This window comes from Balaenoptera acutorostrata, chromosome 9 (genome assembly GCF_949987535.1).
Source record: "Balaenoptera acutorostrata chromosome 9, mBalAcu1.1, whole genome shotgun sequence".
Classification (NCBI taxonomy): domain Eukaryota; kingdom Metazoa; phylum Chordata; class Mammalia; order Artiodactyla; family Balaenopteridae; genus Balaenoptera; species Balaenoptera acutorostrata.
The window spans coordinates 100,349,740-100,368,228 of NC_080072.1; the positions used below are offsets into that span (position 1 = coordinate 100,349,740).

General features: G+C 36.2%; 1 protein-coding gene across 2 annotated transcripts in view; it reads left to right on the top strand.

Moving 5' to 3' along the window:
• Window positions 1–18,489, top strand: part of ARHGEF12 (Rho guanine nucleotide exchange factor 12) — a 143,946-nt gene that overhangs the window by 102,250 nt on the left and 23,207 nt on the right. For both annotated transcript variants that reach the window (XM_007196687.3, XM_007196688.3), the window contains 12 exons: window positions 1,138–1,230; window positions 2,803–2,913; window positions 3,199–3,297; window positions 8,564–8,606; window positions 8,896–9,001; window positions 9,430–9,567; window positions 10,066–10,098; window positions 10,413–10,527; window positions 11,240–11,345; window positions 12,866–13,078; window positions 17,755–17,887; window positions 18,190–18,225. In XM_007196687.3, coding sequence (XP_007196749.2) covers window positions 1,138–1,230; window positions 2,803–2,913; window positions 3,199–3,297; window positions 8,564–8,606; window positions 8,896–9,001; window positions 9,430–9,567; window positions 10,066–10,098; window positions 10,413–10,527; window positions 11,240–11,345; window positions 12,866–13,078; window positions 17,755–17,887; window positions 18,190–18,225 — 1,226 coding nt within the window. The remainder of the gene's footprint in view (window positions 1–1,137; window positions 1,231–2,802; window positions 2,914–3,198; window positions 3,298–8,563; window positions 8,607–8,895; window positions 9,002–9,429; window positions 9,568–10,065; window positions 10,099–10,412; window positions 10,528–11,239; window positions 11,346–12,865; window positions 13,079–17,754; window positions 17,888–18,189; window positions 18,226–18,489) is intronic.

Below are 18,489 nucleotides of genomic sequence, written 5' to 3' on the forward strand. Positions count from 1 at the left end.
TGTTGGTCCATGTATATAGTTTCAACTGTAACTACTGTGCAGATAACTCCCAAATCACTATAGCCTCACTCTCTTTGCTCAAATCCAGATCGTACAGCATTCAACTGCTGTCATATTTAAGCCAAACTCATTTTTTTCATATTTGTTCCAAATTTTCTATTTCTCTTAATACTGTGTGGTCTCTGATTTCAGTGTTCGTAGTATTCAAATATCCCATATTTTTTGCACTATACAGTAATGTTCCACCACTGCCTTTTTCATGTGAAATCCAAATTTGTAAGTGAATTGACACATAGATGAGCTATTGCACGGGAATGAGATCTGCCGACCCACAATTTATTTTTGCAGTCTTGTCATTGTTTCTATAGCAGTGTTTGTGTGATTACTTGAACATTTTATTGCATTATGGCAGTGATTTTCAACTAGGAGTGATTTTGTCCCTTGGGGGACATTTGGCAATGTCTGGAAACATTTTTGATTGTCATGACTCGAGGCTGCTCCTGGCATCTAGTGGGTGGGGAGAAGCCAAGGATGCTGCTACACATTTTACAATGCATATGACAGCCTCCACAACAAAGAATTATCTGGCCCAAAATGTCAACAGTACCGGGATTGAAAACCCTGCATTATGTACTTATGAAAATGAACTTTAAATGAAAAAATTAAGGTTCAGTGACAGCTTTCAATTATATGACCTTAATACAAATTTTTGTATTAACCTCTCTGCTAAACTTATTTCTATTCTTATTTTTCCTTTGTCCTGTTGTCTTCATTCACTTTTAATCTAACTTTTTAAAATTGTTAACTATTTATGTAAGCCAGCTTTATTTCTTTCTGTAACAAGGTCTAGATATGTATGAAATAATAAATGAAGTATACAGAGAGGGATTAGAATCAGATAACCAACAGTGTAGTAAGCAAAGGGTGTTTATTATTTCTCACCGCCCCCCGCCCCCAAGAAACAATCAACACTGGAAAATTTGAGAACCACTTTGAAAATAAAGTATCTAAAGAAAATAAATAAAAAGAAATCCAGTCAGTTTAGTGAACCATGTCTTTTTGATGGTTTGGCTTTATCCTGTCTCTGAAATTGACCACCAGATAATTTTTCTGTTCCTTTTCTCTGAATGTTACCAGGACACTCAATCACTTATTGGGAGTCCCTCTACCCGTATAGCACCTCATATTATTGGAGCAGAGGATGATGACTTTGGTACTGAACATGAACAGGTGATGACTTTTTTTCTAAAAAACAAATTATTAATTTTCTGAGATGTTTGATTTCTTGCAAAAATGAACCCTTTCTGGAGACTGAAATTATATTTATAAAGATTTGAAGCTAAAATCTTAGAACTAAGATTAATTAATTGGCTAATTGCCCGGGTTAATTGCTTATTTTAGCTTTGACCAATACAAATGGCTTTGCTTTTGAAGCTGATAAGAAGTCATTGATTTATACCTAAGTATCTCATCTTGGGGGAGGCGTATGTTATTATAAATTTTTTTAAAACTTTCAAATTCCAGTTGTTTATTGATGGTATATAGGAATATGATTGGCTTTATTCTTGTCCTTGTATCCCATGATCTTGTTATTAAACTCACTACTTCTAAGAGCTTTTTAAAGTAACTTTTTAGGATTTTCTACATAGACAACCGCGAACAGAGACAATTTTTATTTCCTTGTTTCCAATCTGTTTATCTTTTATTTCTTGCTCTTACCTTTATTGTACTAGTTAGGATTTCCAGTATGAGGTTGAATCGATGTGGTGAGACAAGACATCCTTGTCTTATTCCTGATCTTAGGAAGAAAGCATTCAGTCGTTTATTATTAAATATGATGTTAGCTATAGGTTTTTTTGTAGATACTTTTTTTTTTAACTGAGAAAGTTTCCTTCTATTCCTAGTTTGATAGGAATTTTTATCATGAATGGATGTTGACTTTTGTTGAATGACTGAGATGATCATATGTTGTTTTTTTAAATTTAATCTCAATATGGTAAATTACATTAATTGATATTATTAGCATTTTGAAGCAGCTTTGCATTCCTGGGATAAACCGCAGTTGGTCATAATGTATTTTCCTTTTCATAATAATGTTGGATTCAATTAACTATTATTTTGCTGAGGATTTTTGCATCTGGGTTTATGGAGGATATTAGTCTGTAGTTTTGTTTTTTTTTTATAATGTCTTCGGTTTTGATAGTTGGGTAATGCTGAACTCTTAGAATGAGTTGAGAAGTGTTACTCCTCTTGTATTTTCTGAAAGAGATTGTATAGAATTGGTATTATTTGTTTAGATTAACTTATGTGATTCTAGGTTACCTTAAGTTTAACTATTGCTGTTTTCTGTGTTCAGTGTAGTTTGGGAATATACAAGTATTCTAGGAGTTGTCTTATTTAAAATCATACAGCTCCCTTTCCTACCACCATTTCTACGATTAGCTCGAAAGGAAGACAGCTATTTTGTTATTAGGCAAAAAGCCTTCCATTACATTTTTAGAAGGGTTATTAGCCTGATTTTTTGCATACTGATTTGTAGACATGTGAGCTCTTTGATAATCATCTTCTGGACTTTTATTCTCCCAGGATGGTCTTCCCTCCAGCCTATTCCCAAGAGATTACTTTCAGAGGAGGAGATTCCATAGCCTGTGTTGCTAATAAATTCTAGTGAAATTTTTTTAAATTTTGAATTTTTTTAGGGTAGGTTAAAGTGAAATTTGGATAGTTACGTTTAATTGAGCTGACATTACATTTTGCAGTTATATATTGTCATTATTGATGTATAATTACTTCTTTTTCTAGATCAATGGGCAGTGCAGCTGTTTCCAGAGCATTGAACTGCTAAAATCTCGCCCTGCTCACTTGGCTGTTTTCTTACACCATGTAGTTTCACAGTTTGACCCTGCAACATTGGTAATATATTTTATGATTTCACCAATTCAGAGTTCTTACATTGATTCATATACCATAAAACTTTTCACTTCAGCAAGATGAGTGGATGGATTTCTTTCAGTTTTCTAAACATATTAGATATGAAAGATGATTAAAATGTTACTAATTTATTTTTTATAAGACTTGGTTATATGGTAATAACTACATTGTTTATGGTGACCTACTTGTTCAAGGCATTCCTACTCAATGAGGATCTAGCAGATTACATTTTTCATGATTTCTCCCCCATTTCTTTCTCTACTACAGCTCTGTTATCTCTATTCAGACCTGTATAAACAGACCAATTCCAAGGAGACTCGTCGTGTCTTCCTTGAGTTTCATCAGTTCTTCCTGGATCGATCTGCAGTAAGTTACCAAGTTAATATTATAATCTTTGCTTTAGTACATTGAAGTATTGGCCTCCTACTTCTAGTCTTCCCTCCCATGTTTTTGGACTTCATTGTGCTTTCTGACATCTGTATTATATCTCAATTACTGATTATTCTTGACTATAATTTTGTTTATCATTTCTAAGTTAGTTGTAGGCATATGAATTCTCACAGTAGGTTTTAAGGGATATATATGTATATTTGGGTTTATACATATGTGCATATTTAGGATGAGGGAGTGAAAAAGAGAACATAAATGATATACATATATATATATTAGGATCGAAAGGACAATACTTGTATAATTGAACTCTGGTTGGCCTCTTTGAAGTTTGGAGGCCCAAGTTTAACTGAAAAATGGTGGAAAAGATCTTACTAGTATAAATGATAATAGATAATAGTAATTTTACCAATAGAAATCTTAGTAAGGTTTTTAAACTAATATGTTTTTGTTTTTGTTTTTTCTGTAATTTTCTTTTTTTGTAGTATCTGGTTTTGGTATCAGGGTGATGGTGGCCTCGTAGAATGAGTTTGGGAGTGTTCCTTCCTCTGCAATTATTTGGAAGAGTTAGAGAAGGATGGGTGTTAGCTCTTCTCTAAATGTTTGATAGAATTCGCCTGTGAAGCCATCTGGTCCTGGGCTTTTGTTTGTTGGGAGATATTTAATCACAGTTTTAATTTCATTACTTGTGATTGGTCTGTTCATATTTTCTATTTCTTTCTGGTTCAGTCTTGGAAGGTTATATGTTTCTAAGAATTTGTCCACTTCTTCCAGGTTGTCCCTTTTATTGGCATAGAGTTGCCTGTAGGAGTCTCTATGATGCTTTGTATTTCTGAGGTGTCTGTTATAACTTCTCCTTTTTCATTTCTAATTTTATTGATTTGAGTCCTCTCCCTCTTTTTCTTGATGAGGCTGGCTAAAGGTTTATCAATTTTGTTTATCTTCTCAAAGAACCAGCTTTTAGTCTTACTGATCTTTGCCATTGTTTTCTTTGTTTCTATTTCATTTGTTTCTGCTCTGATCTTTATGATTTCTTTCCTTCTACTAACTTTGGGTTTTGTTTGTTCTTCTTTCTCTAGTTCCTTTAGGTGTAAGGTTAGATTGTTTATTTGAGATTTTTCTTGTTTCTTGAGGTAGGATTGTATTGCTATAAACTTCCCTCTTAGAACTGCTTTTGCTGTATCCCATAGGTTTTGGATTGTTGTATTTTTGTTGTCATTTGTCTCTAGGTATTTTTTGATTTCCTCTTTGATTTCTTCAGTGATCTCTTGGTTATTTAGTAACGTATTGTTTAGCCTCCATGTGTTCGTGTCTTTTACGTTTTTTTCCCTGTAATTTATTTCTAATCTCATAGCGTTGTGGTTGAAAAAGATGCTAGATATGATTTCAATTTTCCTAAATTTACTGAGGCTTGATTTGTGACCCAAGATGTAATCTGTCCTGGAGAATGTTCCATGTGCACTTGAGAAGAAAGTGTAATCTGCTGTTCTCAGATGGAATGTCCTACAAATATCAATTAAATCTATCTGGTCTATTGTGTCATGTAAAGCTTGTGTTTCCTTATTAATTTTCTGTCTGGATGATCTGTCCGTTGGTGTAAGTGAGCTGTTAAAAAGTCCCCCACTATTATTGTGTTACTGTCGATTTCCTCTTTTATAGCTTCTAGCATTTGCCTTAAGTATTGAGGTGCTCCTATGTGCATATATATTTATAATTGTTATATCTTCTTCTTGGATTGATCCCTTGATCATTATGTGGTGTCCTTCCTTGTCTCTTATAACATTCTTTATTGTAAAGTGTATTTTATCTGATATGAGTATTGCCACTCCAGCTTTCTTTTGATTTCCATTTGCATGGAAAATCTTTTTCTATCCCCTCACTTTCAGTCTGTATGTGTCCCTAGGTCTGAAGTGGGTCTCTTGTAGACAGCATATATATGGGTCTTGTTTTTGTATCCATTCAGTGAGCCTGTGTTTTTTGGTTGGAGCATTTAATCCATTCACATTTAAGGTAATTATCGACATGTATGTTCCTATTACCATTTCTTAATTGTTTTGTGTTTGTTTTTGTAGGTCCTTTTCTTCTCTTGTGTTTCCCACTTAGAGAAGTTCCTTTAGCATTTGTTGTAGAGCTGGTTTGGTGGTGCTGAATTCTTTTAGCTTTTGCTTGTCTGTAAAGCTTTTGATTTCTCTGTCAAATCTGAATGAGATCCTTGCAGGGTAGAGTAATCTTGGTTGTAGGTTCTTCCCTTTCATCACTTTAAATATATCGTGCCACTCCCTTCTGGCTTGTAGAGTTTCTGCTGAGAAATCAGCTCTTAACCTTATGGGAGTTCCCCTGTATGTTTTGTTGTTTTTCCTTTGTTGCTTTTAATAATTTTTCCTTGTCTTTAATTTTTGCCGGTTTGATTACTATGTGTCTCGGCGTGTTTCTCCTTGTGTTTATCCTGCCTGGGACTCTCTGAGCTTCCTGGACTTGGGTGGCTATTTCCTTTCCCATGTTAGGGAAGTTTTCAACTATAATCTCTTCTAATATTTTCTCGGGTCCTTTCTCTCTCTCTTTTCCTTCTGGGACCCCTATAATGTGAATGTTGGTGCATTTATTGTTGTCCCAGAGGCCTCTTAGACTGTCTTCATTTCTTTTCATTCTTTTTTCTTTATTCTGTTCCACAGCATTGAATTCCACCATTCTGTCTTCCAGGTCACTTATCCATTCTTCTGCCTCAGTTATTCAGCTATTGATTCCTTCTAGTGTATTTTTCATTTCAGTTATTGTGTTGTTCATCTCTGTTTGTTTGTGCTTTAATTCTTCTAGGTGTTTGTTATTTAATTCTTCTAGGTCTTTGTTAAACATTTCTTGCATCTTCTCGATCTTTGCCTCCATTCTTTTTCTGAGGTCCTGGATCATCTTCACTATCATTATTCTGAATTCTTTTTCTGGTCGATTGCCTATCTCCACTTCATTTAATTGTTTTTCTGGGGTTTTATCTTGTTCCTTCATCTGGTACGTAGTCCTCTGCCTTTTCATTTTGTCTATCTTTCTGTGAATGTGGTTTTCGTTCCACAGGCTGCAGGATTGTAGTTCTTCTTGCTTCTGGTCTAATATGGTTTATTATTAGCCTTGCTATAGGGTAAATAACAGTTAGCCCTTAATACCTCTTGAAGAATCATGCTTCATGTCCCTAGTTCTTTCATATTTGCATTTCTCTTAGATGACTGTTTCACAGCTTTTCTCTCTTAAAGTTTCCATCACTTCCTCTCCTGTTCTTTTCTCAACTGATGACCTTGCTGTTTCTTTGAGAAATTTAAAGTATGCAGAAGATAACTTCTACCAGGTATATCATCCTACCTCTCTCATACCATATGCTCTGCCCTCTCTCCTGATGCTATGTAGGGATTGTTCTGCTTTTATCTAAGGTCACCTCTTCCCCTGTTTATCCAGAGTGTATTTTCTTATTCCCTACTTAAAGTTTAGTTATTCTAGCAGTTCTTCTCTCCTGCATCATCAGTTTTTTTGTTTTCTACTGAATCATTCATATTAGCATGCAGACATGGTTAGTTCTCCTATCTTAAAACAAACAAACTCACATAGAAACATTTTGGCTCCACTTCTTCCTCCAGCACTTGCCCCATTTTCTTTGTATTTTTTGCAAAGTTACCTGTACACCTACACATAGCTGAATACAATTACCTTCTCAATGAAGCCTTCCCTGACCAATTTACTTAAAATTTCATCTCCCCCCACTTTCTGTCACCTTTCCCATGTTATTTTTGTCCATAGAATTTATATTTTCTTTTTTTATTTATTTTTTGTCTATATTCCTACTCTTCTACCCCAAATGTAAGCTCCATCAGGGCAGATATTTTTGTTCTGTTTGTTCACTGCTGTTTCACCAGCACTGAATAGATCCTTGCAGAGTGGTCACTCAGATAGTTACTGAATGGATTAGTTAGGGTTCTGATTATACTGCTATTGTTTAAAATATTACAAAATGTATTTATTAAGATAACTTTCTTTCATGAAGAAATGACAGTATATTTGAATTTCACATTTCTTAAGTGTGCTTTCTCCATGCTAAGTCAAAACTTTATATTTTGCTGCTCATGATCTATATAAGTTTGTCAAAATGAAAGTATAAGAACCCTGATAGATTAATTTGCTAATTATTCTTTTATGCCACAGGTCATATTTATTTCATATAAATACCCACATACAGAAATGAACATATATATACTTTTTTGCATTTGTGCTAGAAATACTTTTAGGAAAGTTGATTTGAGCTACTTTATGGCAACTTCAGTTAAAGAGAAAGCTTTGAAATCCATTTCACTGTTCTTCAAATAAATAGTAGAGATCTCATAATTTTTAGCAGTTACTTATTTTCAAATGTAAAACTTCAGGTCTCATGTTAATTGTTTAAATTCTGGAAGGATATGACTTAAGTAGGTGTATAATACAAACATGAAGAAGTTAATATATTTTCTGCAAATGCAAAACAATTTTTTTCCAAGACATTTCCCAAATTAACAGGAGATAATTATCTGGTAATGGGACCAAAAACTGCAGTTATTGTGTGAACAAATCCTAGCTAAGAAGAAGTAAATTATGACACAGTCATCTTAGTTCAAGAGTAAGAATTACACATGAAAGAACTAGAGATTTAAGACTCCAAAGCCTCAACGTTGATATCCAACACTTTCTCATTGGGAGTGTGACTATTACTGTGAGGGTTCTTTAGCTTTACATAGCAAAATGTTTGGGAATATCATGGTCTGTAGTGTGAGTATATCAAATACAGCAAATAAAAATCATCATTATATATGAGTAAATTTTTCATATGATATACACATAGTTGAGGTTTTACCTATATTGATTCAAATGATGTATAGCTGATTATCTTAACCAATGATTCTAGAAAGCCCAAGCCAATGTTGATTCATTCTAGAAAACTAAAGCCAACAGGAATAAGTAAGGCACAGAAGCATTCAGTCATCTAGTAAAACGATTGTAGATGTTTCCATTATAACACGATCCTTGGGAAAAAGGCTTATTTTCAAGTTTAACAATAGAACATTCCAGAGCTATGAAGTTTAGATGGTTGGAACCTAAAAAATGAGTTTATACATGAATATTCTTGTAAAAATAGATATTCAAGTTTATCTCTTTATTTTGTGTAAGTCCTTATATGCATCCTGAAAAACTCTTAGTACTATTTCACTTTTTGTTTGCATTTTTGTTTTAGCACCTGAAAGTTTCTGTTCCTGATGAAATATCAGTAGATCTAGGTAAGTCTGGAGCACCAATATGCTGGAGAATTACACCTCTATAGATACGTAGCTCAGCTCCTCCCTAAGGTTTCTATCTGTTACGTGGTGACTAGTAGGTGATATGAATCACAGCAGAAAAAAAGCCTATAATACATTTAAGGGTAAATGAAAGATGAATTCTGAGATGAAATACATAAAATGTGTTGAACTTCTCTTTGTCTTACTTCAAGTTAAGTTTGCACCAAATAGTGCCAGTTATAATGCAAAAAATATGCCTTAGATCAGGTGACTTCTTCTATTTATGCAGAAAAAAGAAGACCCGAGCTTATTCCTGAGGATCTACATCGCCACTATATCCAAACTATGCAAGAAAGAGTCCACCCAGAAGTTCAAAGGCACTTGGAAGATTTTCGGTAAGCTCGGTGGTAAGCTGATACGGTTGTTCTGAATTAATTTTCTTTTTAGGTAGGAAAAGGTTATACATTAAGTCCTTGGCTTAGCATATCGTCTTTCGCACTGTTACTAAAACCTAACGCACATCTGCAGTCAAAAGGTTGGCATGGTACTGAGAGTGCATAGTCCCCAATCCTTACGCTGTCAGGAATTGTGCTTAGTATTAGTACTCTGCGCTAAGTGTGTCCTTCAGGATATGTGCTCTGTTGAGTGATTGCCTCTAGAATTGTCTTCCTCCAGTGTCCTAGGTGGCATGGGCCCCCAAATAGAAAACTGACATTTTGCCTGTTGCTAGAAATTCACAGCTATGGAAACTCTGACGAAACATCTCCAGAGGGAGATAGTTTTTCTCTAGGCTACCTCAGGAAATTTCTCCTATTCCCTTTAGACAGAAACGTAGCATGGGACTGACCTTGGCTGAAAGCGAACTGACTAAAATTGATGCAGAGAGAGACAAGGACCGGGTAACTCTGGAGAAGGAACGGGCATGTGCAGAGCAGATTGTTGCCAAAATTGAAGAAGTGTTGTAAGTAACAGAAATACATGTTGAAAGGCCCTCTCTACTAATATGCTAACTGTGCTTAAAGTGAACAAACTTAGAAGGGGGGTCAGGTTGTCTATGTGGAGCTGTTTGTTCTGTCATAATACTTGAGGAGCTGGAATTTTAAATGTATGCTGATACTTTAGATGACGTTCCTGTATTTCTTTTCCTGGGTATTAGTAAAATGAGTAACTCTAAAATTTCTATCTGATCAAAAAAACAGGTTGGATACTTATATTGGCTTCAATTCACAGACTTTGGAAATGTTTCTTGCTATAAAACATTTACAGTTGATGACATGAGTGTGAAAAGCATATGGTTCCTTCAGGGATTAGAATTTTTCTGATGTTTTATTCCAGGTGACAGAGATTTGGGGTGGGTCCCAAAGCATTTGGCTCTGTTCTGCTGTTTCAGTTATCTGAGTTTAATAACAACTCTTTTATTAAACTTTAATATTTTATTTTTAAATGTTTTTATTTTTAGGATGACTGCTCAGGCTGTAGAAGAAGATAAGAGGTAATATAACTATTTTTTTCCTAGAATTTTAAGGAAAAAAGAAACGATCTTGTCTCCTGCCCTAAATTATGATTTTTTTCTTTTAACATAAAAATATAGACTGTCTCCCTCTGGTGGCCTGTATTTTACTTGACGAATATTCTAGTATCTTGAGTAGAATCCTTTACTATTCACAGTGAATAGATAGCTCCTTATTTTTCACTTGATGAATTCTAAGAATTTCAGCATTGGGGTTTTAGAAGTCATTTGATATCTTTATTCTACCCACCATCCCTTCCCAGAAGTCTTATTTTACTTAATCCTTTCTCCCTCAGTTCAACAATGCAATATGTTATTCTCATGTACATGAAGCATTTAGGAGTAAAAGTGAAAGAACCTCGAAATTTGGAGCACAAGCGAGGTCGGATTGGATTCCTTCCAAAAATCAAGGTAAGACTAGAATAATAATAGTGTGTTAAGGTCTCCGTGCTTCTTTACATTTGACTGCAGTGCTTTCCTTCTTCTTAGTATTTACTTTTTCAGCAAATTAGTGCTAGGCATACCAATAGGAATAAGATATGGTCCCTGTTCTCAAGAAACTCAAAATCTAGTGAGAAATCCAGCCATACAAACCAATTTATTAGACAGTGTGAGAAGTGAAACTAGTAGTTTACACAGAGAACTGTCCCTAACTGTTCTGGCCTTATACTTTTCTTTTATGGTACCTGTCAGTGTTTGTAATTATGTATGTTTTGGTTTCATTTTTGTTAGATTGTAAATCTGGATGAAGATAAGGACCTCCTTCATTGTATCCCCAGCTTTTAGCATAGTGCCTTCGTACATTATTAGCTTAGTAAATACTGTTCAACAGATGAGTGAATTACTTAGAACAGGCTCCCAGTAAATGTGCTATAAACCTACCTTTTACTTTCCAAAATTGTCAGTTCTGAAGGGTTTGAAAAGGCATCTTGAGTTTGGTGTGTACATAGTACTGTGTGCCAGCCTCTAATGAGTGCCCTGTGTGTGTGTGTGTGTGTGTCTTTCATTTACATTTAACCAATTTCTTTCAACTGACCATTAGAATGTGTTTCTGTTTAAAAGCAACAAAAGAAGTCTACTCTGTTACGTATCTCTTATCTTTCTGATTGTACCTCAACTCTAGCAAAGTATGAAGAAAGATAGGGAAGGCGAAGAAAAAGGGAAGCGAAGAGGATTCCCCAGCATCTTGGGACCCCCAAGGAGACCAAGCCGTCATGACAACAGTGCAAGTACGTTGAAGTTTAAAATGCTGCATTCCCACCATTCCATGCCATCTTTACATTTAGGCTCATTTAGCTAGAATGGGTTGCTGGAGAAAGGTGTTCTAGGAATGTTTCCACTGAACTTTCGTTGTTTTTTTCTATTCAATGTCACTTCTGAACTAAACCCCCGTGTGACTTCACAGTGGTCATACACATCTTATTTAATGTCAATAGAGTATTCCATTAGTTGTCCATAACATAATCTACTTACCTGTTCTGATTTTGTTTGCATTCAAATTCTGATTGTTAAATTTATAAAACAAAATGTGCATGGATTTCTCCACCATACTTTGTTTTACCTCTTTATACATATATTACTCACTGTCTCCATACTTCTGCAGTTTTTCCACCTCTTCATTGTGTTTTATTTCCTGATGTCCCTCCACCCTCAGGCCTACTGGAGAGTCAGTCTCCTAGAGAGGGCTGCAGGAGAAGTAGGGGTGGGCGTGCTGCTATGGGGAGAGAAATTAGCTCATATAGTGGCCTTCAAGGTGACAGGTACCACACTTGAAAATACTGGCATGGTTGGAGTTGGGGGGGTATTGTGATACAGTGAACCTGAATGTCCCACACAATGAGGAACTCTCACTCACAACGCCAATGGTGCCCCTTGCTGAGAAACACTGAGAAGATGAAGGAAATTTTTAGGGAAGAGGTTGAGGAGAACAGAGCATTTCACAGATGCTGACCATGAGTTCCAAGGGATACAGAAGAGGAACTGTGGGAATTAGGGAAGGAGGAATTTTAGGATTAGAGATGTACAGAGCTGTGTGAGATGCACCAGGCTATGGGGGATGGTGACCTGAGAGTCTTTAGCTTCTCACGGTGCCTGATGTGAGCAGCTTAGGGATTACCCTGCGTGGTCTCTGAGGCACGTCGTGATGACGGGCTTGTGAGTGTTAGGGAGCAGCTAGGGGCTTGCTAAGAGCTCACAGAGCTAAAAGCCCTCGTCTTCTCTCTTACAAATGAACACAGCTTCGTATGTGTCCATCTCTGGCTCTCGGCATCCCCTCTCCCCCCACCCGCTGTTGCCCTCCTCAGCTCCTTTTCTCATGACCCTTTTTCTTCTGCCTCTTCTCTCTCCCCCTCATCTTCTACCATCTCCCACCCTTTTCTCTTCGTCCTCCTTCACCTTCCCCTGCCTTTCTCTCTTTCTCTCTTTCTTTTCTCTCTCTCTCTTTCTTTTCTCTCTCTCTCTCTTTCTTTTCTCTCTCTCTTTCTTTTCTCTATCTCTTTTTTTCTCTCTCTCTCTTGCTCTCTCTTTCCTACCTCCTTCCTTCCTTCTCTTTCTTTCTTCCTTTCTTTCCTTTCTCTCGCTTCCTCTCTATCAATCTGTTTATCTATCTATCCCTCACTCTGTATAATAATTCATGTTATATTTTTCTAGGCCCACCATATTCCAGACATTTTTCTAGATTCTTTTCATCATCTTTTTTTTTTTTAAGCTGCTTTGCAGCATGAATCATTAACTATTGCTTTCCGTTCAGTTGGCAGAGCCATGGAACTACAGAAGCAGCGCCACCCTAAGCACATATCCACACCCTCATCTGTGAGTCCTGAACCTCAGGACTCTGCTAAGTTGCGCCAGAGTGGATTAGCAAGTGAAGGAGCAGACATTGGGTACCTGCCAGCCAATTCCATGTCCTCCACGGTTTCAGGGGCCACTCTTTCCCAGGAAGGAGGGAAAGAGAATGATATGGGTGAGCTAATGCTGTAGTTCAACTTAGCTAAGTATCAGGATTTTAAAACAACTATACTAAGAAATTGAGTGGCAGATTATTTAAATCAAGACTGAATGCCAGTTTTAGTTTTAATATTTTAATATTCTATAACCAGTGACAAATCTGTCCTGAATGGTAATTTTGAGTTCTTATCCATTCAAAAAATATTTATGGACTTCTCTGTCAGGCATTAGCTCTGTGCCAGATGTTAGCATACAATAATACGTAGATTCTTGCCCCATGCAGCTTAGTCTTCTGGGAAGATAAGTCATACAAATAAAAACTTCAAATCGTGGGGAGTGTTGAGGGGACTGGTCAGAAGTTAGAGGCAGATGTGTGTATGCGGGGAGGGGGGTGCATCTAAAGAAGACTTTTTTTAAAAATCTGAGATTACCAGGGTTGTTTTGTTTTTTTTTAAATGCTAAGGGGAAGCCAGTTGAGAGGAAGAGGTTGAAAATGCGGGAGATGGACTATGTATCCAATAGAACAAAGTTTTGAGAAGGAGAGAAGTGATGATATGTGGGGTGTATGTGAAGGGCAAGGTTATTAGCTGAGAGTTAGGATTTAGTGAGAAGGGCAAGGGGATTTGAAAAGTAAAGAAAGATAGGAAGTAATTGTAGATAATAGAGAAAAGAGCTTATTACCATATTTCTTCATACGTGTTATAATGGGTTTCTGAAGCAAATGAGCTGGAAGAATTAGGTGGTTTTATTTGGAGAAGGAAATGCCTCTCTGTATTGGTGATTTTGGAAGCAGTTCAGTTTCTGGTATGACAAGATCAAGGATAAATCTGTGGGAGTGGTCATCAAGGTGACAAAGAGGGGGTTACTAGAGATGAAGAGGGTAAGGAACCAAGGAACCAAGGGTTTGAATACCTTTATACACACAGACTTTGAGATCACTGCATGTGATAATAGCACAGAGAGGAAAACTGTGAGCCAGCAGCCAAAGGTTCAGTGTTGCTAGATGGTTGTTGGTAGGGGGAGAACATGTGATATTATTCAGAGAGTGAGAGCCTCAGTGGAGCAAGGGATTTTTATAAGAAGGTAAGATAATAGTCTAAAAGTAGTACTGAGAAAAAAGAAGAGTCTCTATCTCATCTCCACCCTGCAGTACACAGTGTATGACCGAAACATCAGTCTCTGTTTGAGAGGGCTGTAGCAGAAGAGGTTACCTTCTATGGCATAGGAAAGTTTTTACTTAAGACAAAGAAGTAGGGGTGACATTTGTAGAGAAGTCTGGAGGTTCTGTCTTATATGGAATTCTGAAGATGTTGGATTGAGTAATGCATTAATTCATGGCTCTCATGTCTCATTGAAATAAAAGCATGGTAGGTAATGAATAAACAAAAATCATGAAGAGAAAAGAAGTAGAGGAAGAAAAGATATTATCATTCAGTAAGAGATTTCAACAAATGTTGGGGAGATTGAAAGTGGGCAAGAGTGGTTTGATGGATAAAACAACATAAAGGAAGTCGGAGCCTGTAGATCGTTTAAGGAGTCCAAGGTGGGAGCCAGATTGTCCATTAGAACCCAGGAGAGACTTTGGGCTCAGAGTTGGCATAAGTTACGGAGTACATGAGTAAGAAGTAAAGCTGAAAATGATGAATTAATTGAAGGTCGGTAATCCAAACAGTTATGTCAGCAGCTTCTGATCCTTACATTGTAGAATATAAGCAGTCTGTCATTCCTGTATCAGAAGAAAATGAATATGCTCTTTGTGTACACAAGTTGAGTGAATTGTATAGGGAGTTAAGTCCTCCATGGTATTAGTGCCCTGGAGCTCACTTTAGGGGACCTGGAGCATGACAGTAGGCATGCCAGGGGCTTACCCTGCTCTGAGGAGTTTCCAGCTGAAAGGGCCCTACTTCCACATAGCAGACCGGAAAGCCAAGTCAGCTGCCCAGTCTTTTATTCTTACATATGAACAGCATTACTCACTTTTGGCAAAAGTTATTAGAGTCCAGACCTAAGATAATACATAATGCCAAACATATTAGTGGCATAAAAAAGAAAATACAAAGTAAACACAAAAACTGCCACTAGCAGAAAATAATTTAGGTAATAAGTAAGAACTTATAAAAATACCTCTAAATTAGATAGTCTTCTTGAAGAAATTAGAGAGGTTATTATATCTAAAGCAAGAATAGGATGTTATAAAAAAGGAGCAGAGACCAAAATGTTTTAATGTAACTATTACATATAATAACTGTTTTATTAGTTATTAATTGCTTTGTGATAAATTACCCCAAAACTGAATGGCTTAATACAAAAAATATTTACTACTTCACATTTTTGGTGGGTAAGGAACTCAAGAGCAGCTTAGCTGGGCAGTTCTGGCTTGGAGTCTCTCATAAAGCTGTAGTCAGGATGTCAGCCAGCCATCTGAAAGCTTAATGGGGCCAGGAGACCTCTTCTGTGCTTCCGCAGGTGGCTGGTGGCAGGAAGACTTAGCTCCTTGCTGGAGACCTCGGCTCCGTACCACATGGGCTTCTCCATAGAACTGCTTGAGTGTTCCCTGACGCGGTAGCTGACTTTCCCAGAGTGATCCAAAGGAGAGCAAGAAAGAAATCCCAGTGTTTTTCTTTATGACTTAGTCTGTATGGATATACCCCCTTATTTCAGCAAGTTAGAAGCAAGTCACTAAATCCAGCCCACATTCAAGGAGAGAAAAATTAGGTGCCACTGCTGAAGGGAGGAGTAGCAAAGAATTTGTGGACATATTTTCAGACCACCACAGCTGCTAATAATTAAATAAGAAGAAAAAAAAGAAGTCCCTAAAAATAAAGTCAAGGAAATATTTCAGAATCTATATCAGAGGTATCAAGAGATAGAAATTGGAGAGACAAGAATTACATAGAGAACCACCACAGAGGTTCAACATCTTCTGTTTCACAAAACATCAGCAGAGGAATTGGAGGAGAGGCAGTTCAGAGAAATGATAGAAGAGAGCTTCCCAGGGCTGAAAAAGAATACATGTCTTCAAACAGAAAGGGCTCACCCGGAACCAACTACAATGAATAATAATGTTTTAAAAAAAGACCCATGCCTAGAGTAGCTTTGGAAATGTCAGTGCATCAGAGATAAAGAAGAAGAATCCTGAAAGCTTTCAAGAGAAAGAAAATGGAGATTATGCTGTGTCACATTTCTCATAACATTAGGTGCTAGAATACAAAGGAGCCATGCCTTCAACTTGCTGAAAGAAAATGGTATTGAACTTAGAATTCTATATCCATCCAAACTATCCATCAAATATGAAGAAAGATATAAAGACATTTTCAGATACTCCAGGATTCAGAGTTTAACTGAAATGCACCCTTTCCTTGAAAATAATTTAATATACACACTCCAGCAAAATGAGAGAAAAATTAAGAAAGAAAATCTCATGGGGTCCAGGAAACAGTGAAAACAACCCAGGAAAGTGGTGAAGAGCAGTTCTAGGATGATAGTTGTGTCACAGGCCAAGGGAGCAGCTGCTCCAGATTGGAACACAAGAACCTAGGGGATAAGAGAAAAGGAGATTTTCAGCAGTTTATAGTAACAGATGAAAAAGTTTGTGACTTGATAAAATTATATTACTTTGACAGCAATAAAAGAAGCGCATTTAGAAATGCTAAGAAGAACAGAATTGTTCAAGAAAGTCATGATTTGAACATGAAGCAAAATTTAAAAATGGCATAATCTTAAAGTAATTGTTGGAGTATATGACTTTAATGTAAAAAATACTCTGTTTCAAGTGGGCTAAGAGTTGTATCATTGGACCAGTAGAAAAGAAAACATAATCCTAACTAACATGCCTCTTAACCTGGCATGAATAATATGTATATGTATGTTGTATTACAATATGTGTATGGTCATAATAATGTAAGCACACTATATGTTTTCAGACTTTTAGAATCAACCTAATGGGCAAAGCACAGAATATTTAGTTGTGGCTGCAGATCAGAATGGAAATGTAAAAAATCCTCTTTATGATACAAGTAAAAATGTAATTGAAAGAAATGAAAGGTAAAAGGAAAGAAATATAATTAAAGAGAAGGATATGGACACTAAATACCTAATTTGACATAGAGGAGAATTAAGATACTAACGCCTTGTTGGAACAAAGATATATATATAATTCTATCATTTAAGCTTAGGGAATAACAAATAAGCCAACTAGGAATAATAATATAGTTATTAAACAGTGGGAAGAAAAAGGGGAGGGAAGTGAAGATGGGGCATATAAGTGAGCAAAATCCTCAGAGGAAGAAGAGATAGATATTACCTAAATATAATAAATCAAGAAAAAGAAGTATGAGGTTATTATTTGGAGGTGGACCCCCATAATAACTAAAATTTGAATGAAAAAGATTGGCACTGGGGGTAAAAAAGGATAAAGTAAGAGAATGTTTCTCCTTATCATATGCCCTTCTGAGTTGTTGCCATATTTTATGTTGATTTTTTAAAACCTGCTTAAAAATGATTTTCCTGTTTATTTTTTAGTGCATTTAAAAATTTTATATTAGAATTTTGTTTCTAGCTAACCTGCAATTGTTTAAGTAAGAATTTGGCTATGGGTGAGGTTGAAACTTTCTGGGTTACTAACTCTTTTTTTTTTTTTTTAATCATTGTCTTTAGTAACACCATGTGAATGTCTGACTTATGTCTTTTCAGGATCAAAGCAAGTTGGAGAAACGCCAGCATCTGGAGACTCCTTAGACGGCACACCTCGTACTCCCAGTACCATCTTTGACTTCCCACCTCCTCCATTAGACCAAGTGCAGGAGGAGGAATGGGAAGTGGAAAGGTAATTCAGTGATATCTTAGGGGCATTTAGGACATTGCTTAAAAGTTCTTCACTGTATAGTATGCCTATACTCTGTAGCATTTTTTCCCCCATGTGTTTTTTGGGGGAAGAAGTAGAACTTACTGATAGTAAATACTAGATAGGTACTGAAATGTTTTTTAATTTATTTGATACTAAATCATTGCAATATCCAGAATTATTTATCAGCCACTGTAGTTTAACACAATTTTGAGTATCTTTGTCATAAATTTCTTGATTACCGTTTTGTTTTTGTGTTGACTCTCTGTTCTCCATCATTTTAGGGTGACTGAACATGGGACACCAAAGCCCTTTCGAAAGTAAGTATCCCTAAAGTAGCTTTCAATAGGGCATATTTTAAGAAATATATCTTTTTTCCCCAAAGTCCTAGTTTTAAAGGAAAAGAAACCCTGTACACAAATCTGTTAGATAATGTAAAAGAAATTTCTTAATAAACACAATTATTTAAAAGATATTTATAGAGGTATTTATAACACAAGTAAGCTGTTTTCTAGGAGAGGATGATGTATTTATAACACATGTAAGCTATTTTGTGAGAGAGGATTATGTTTCAGGCTCTGTGC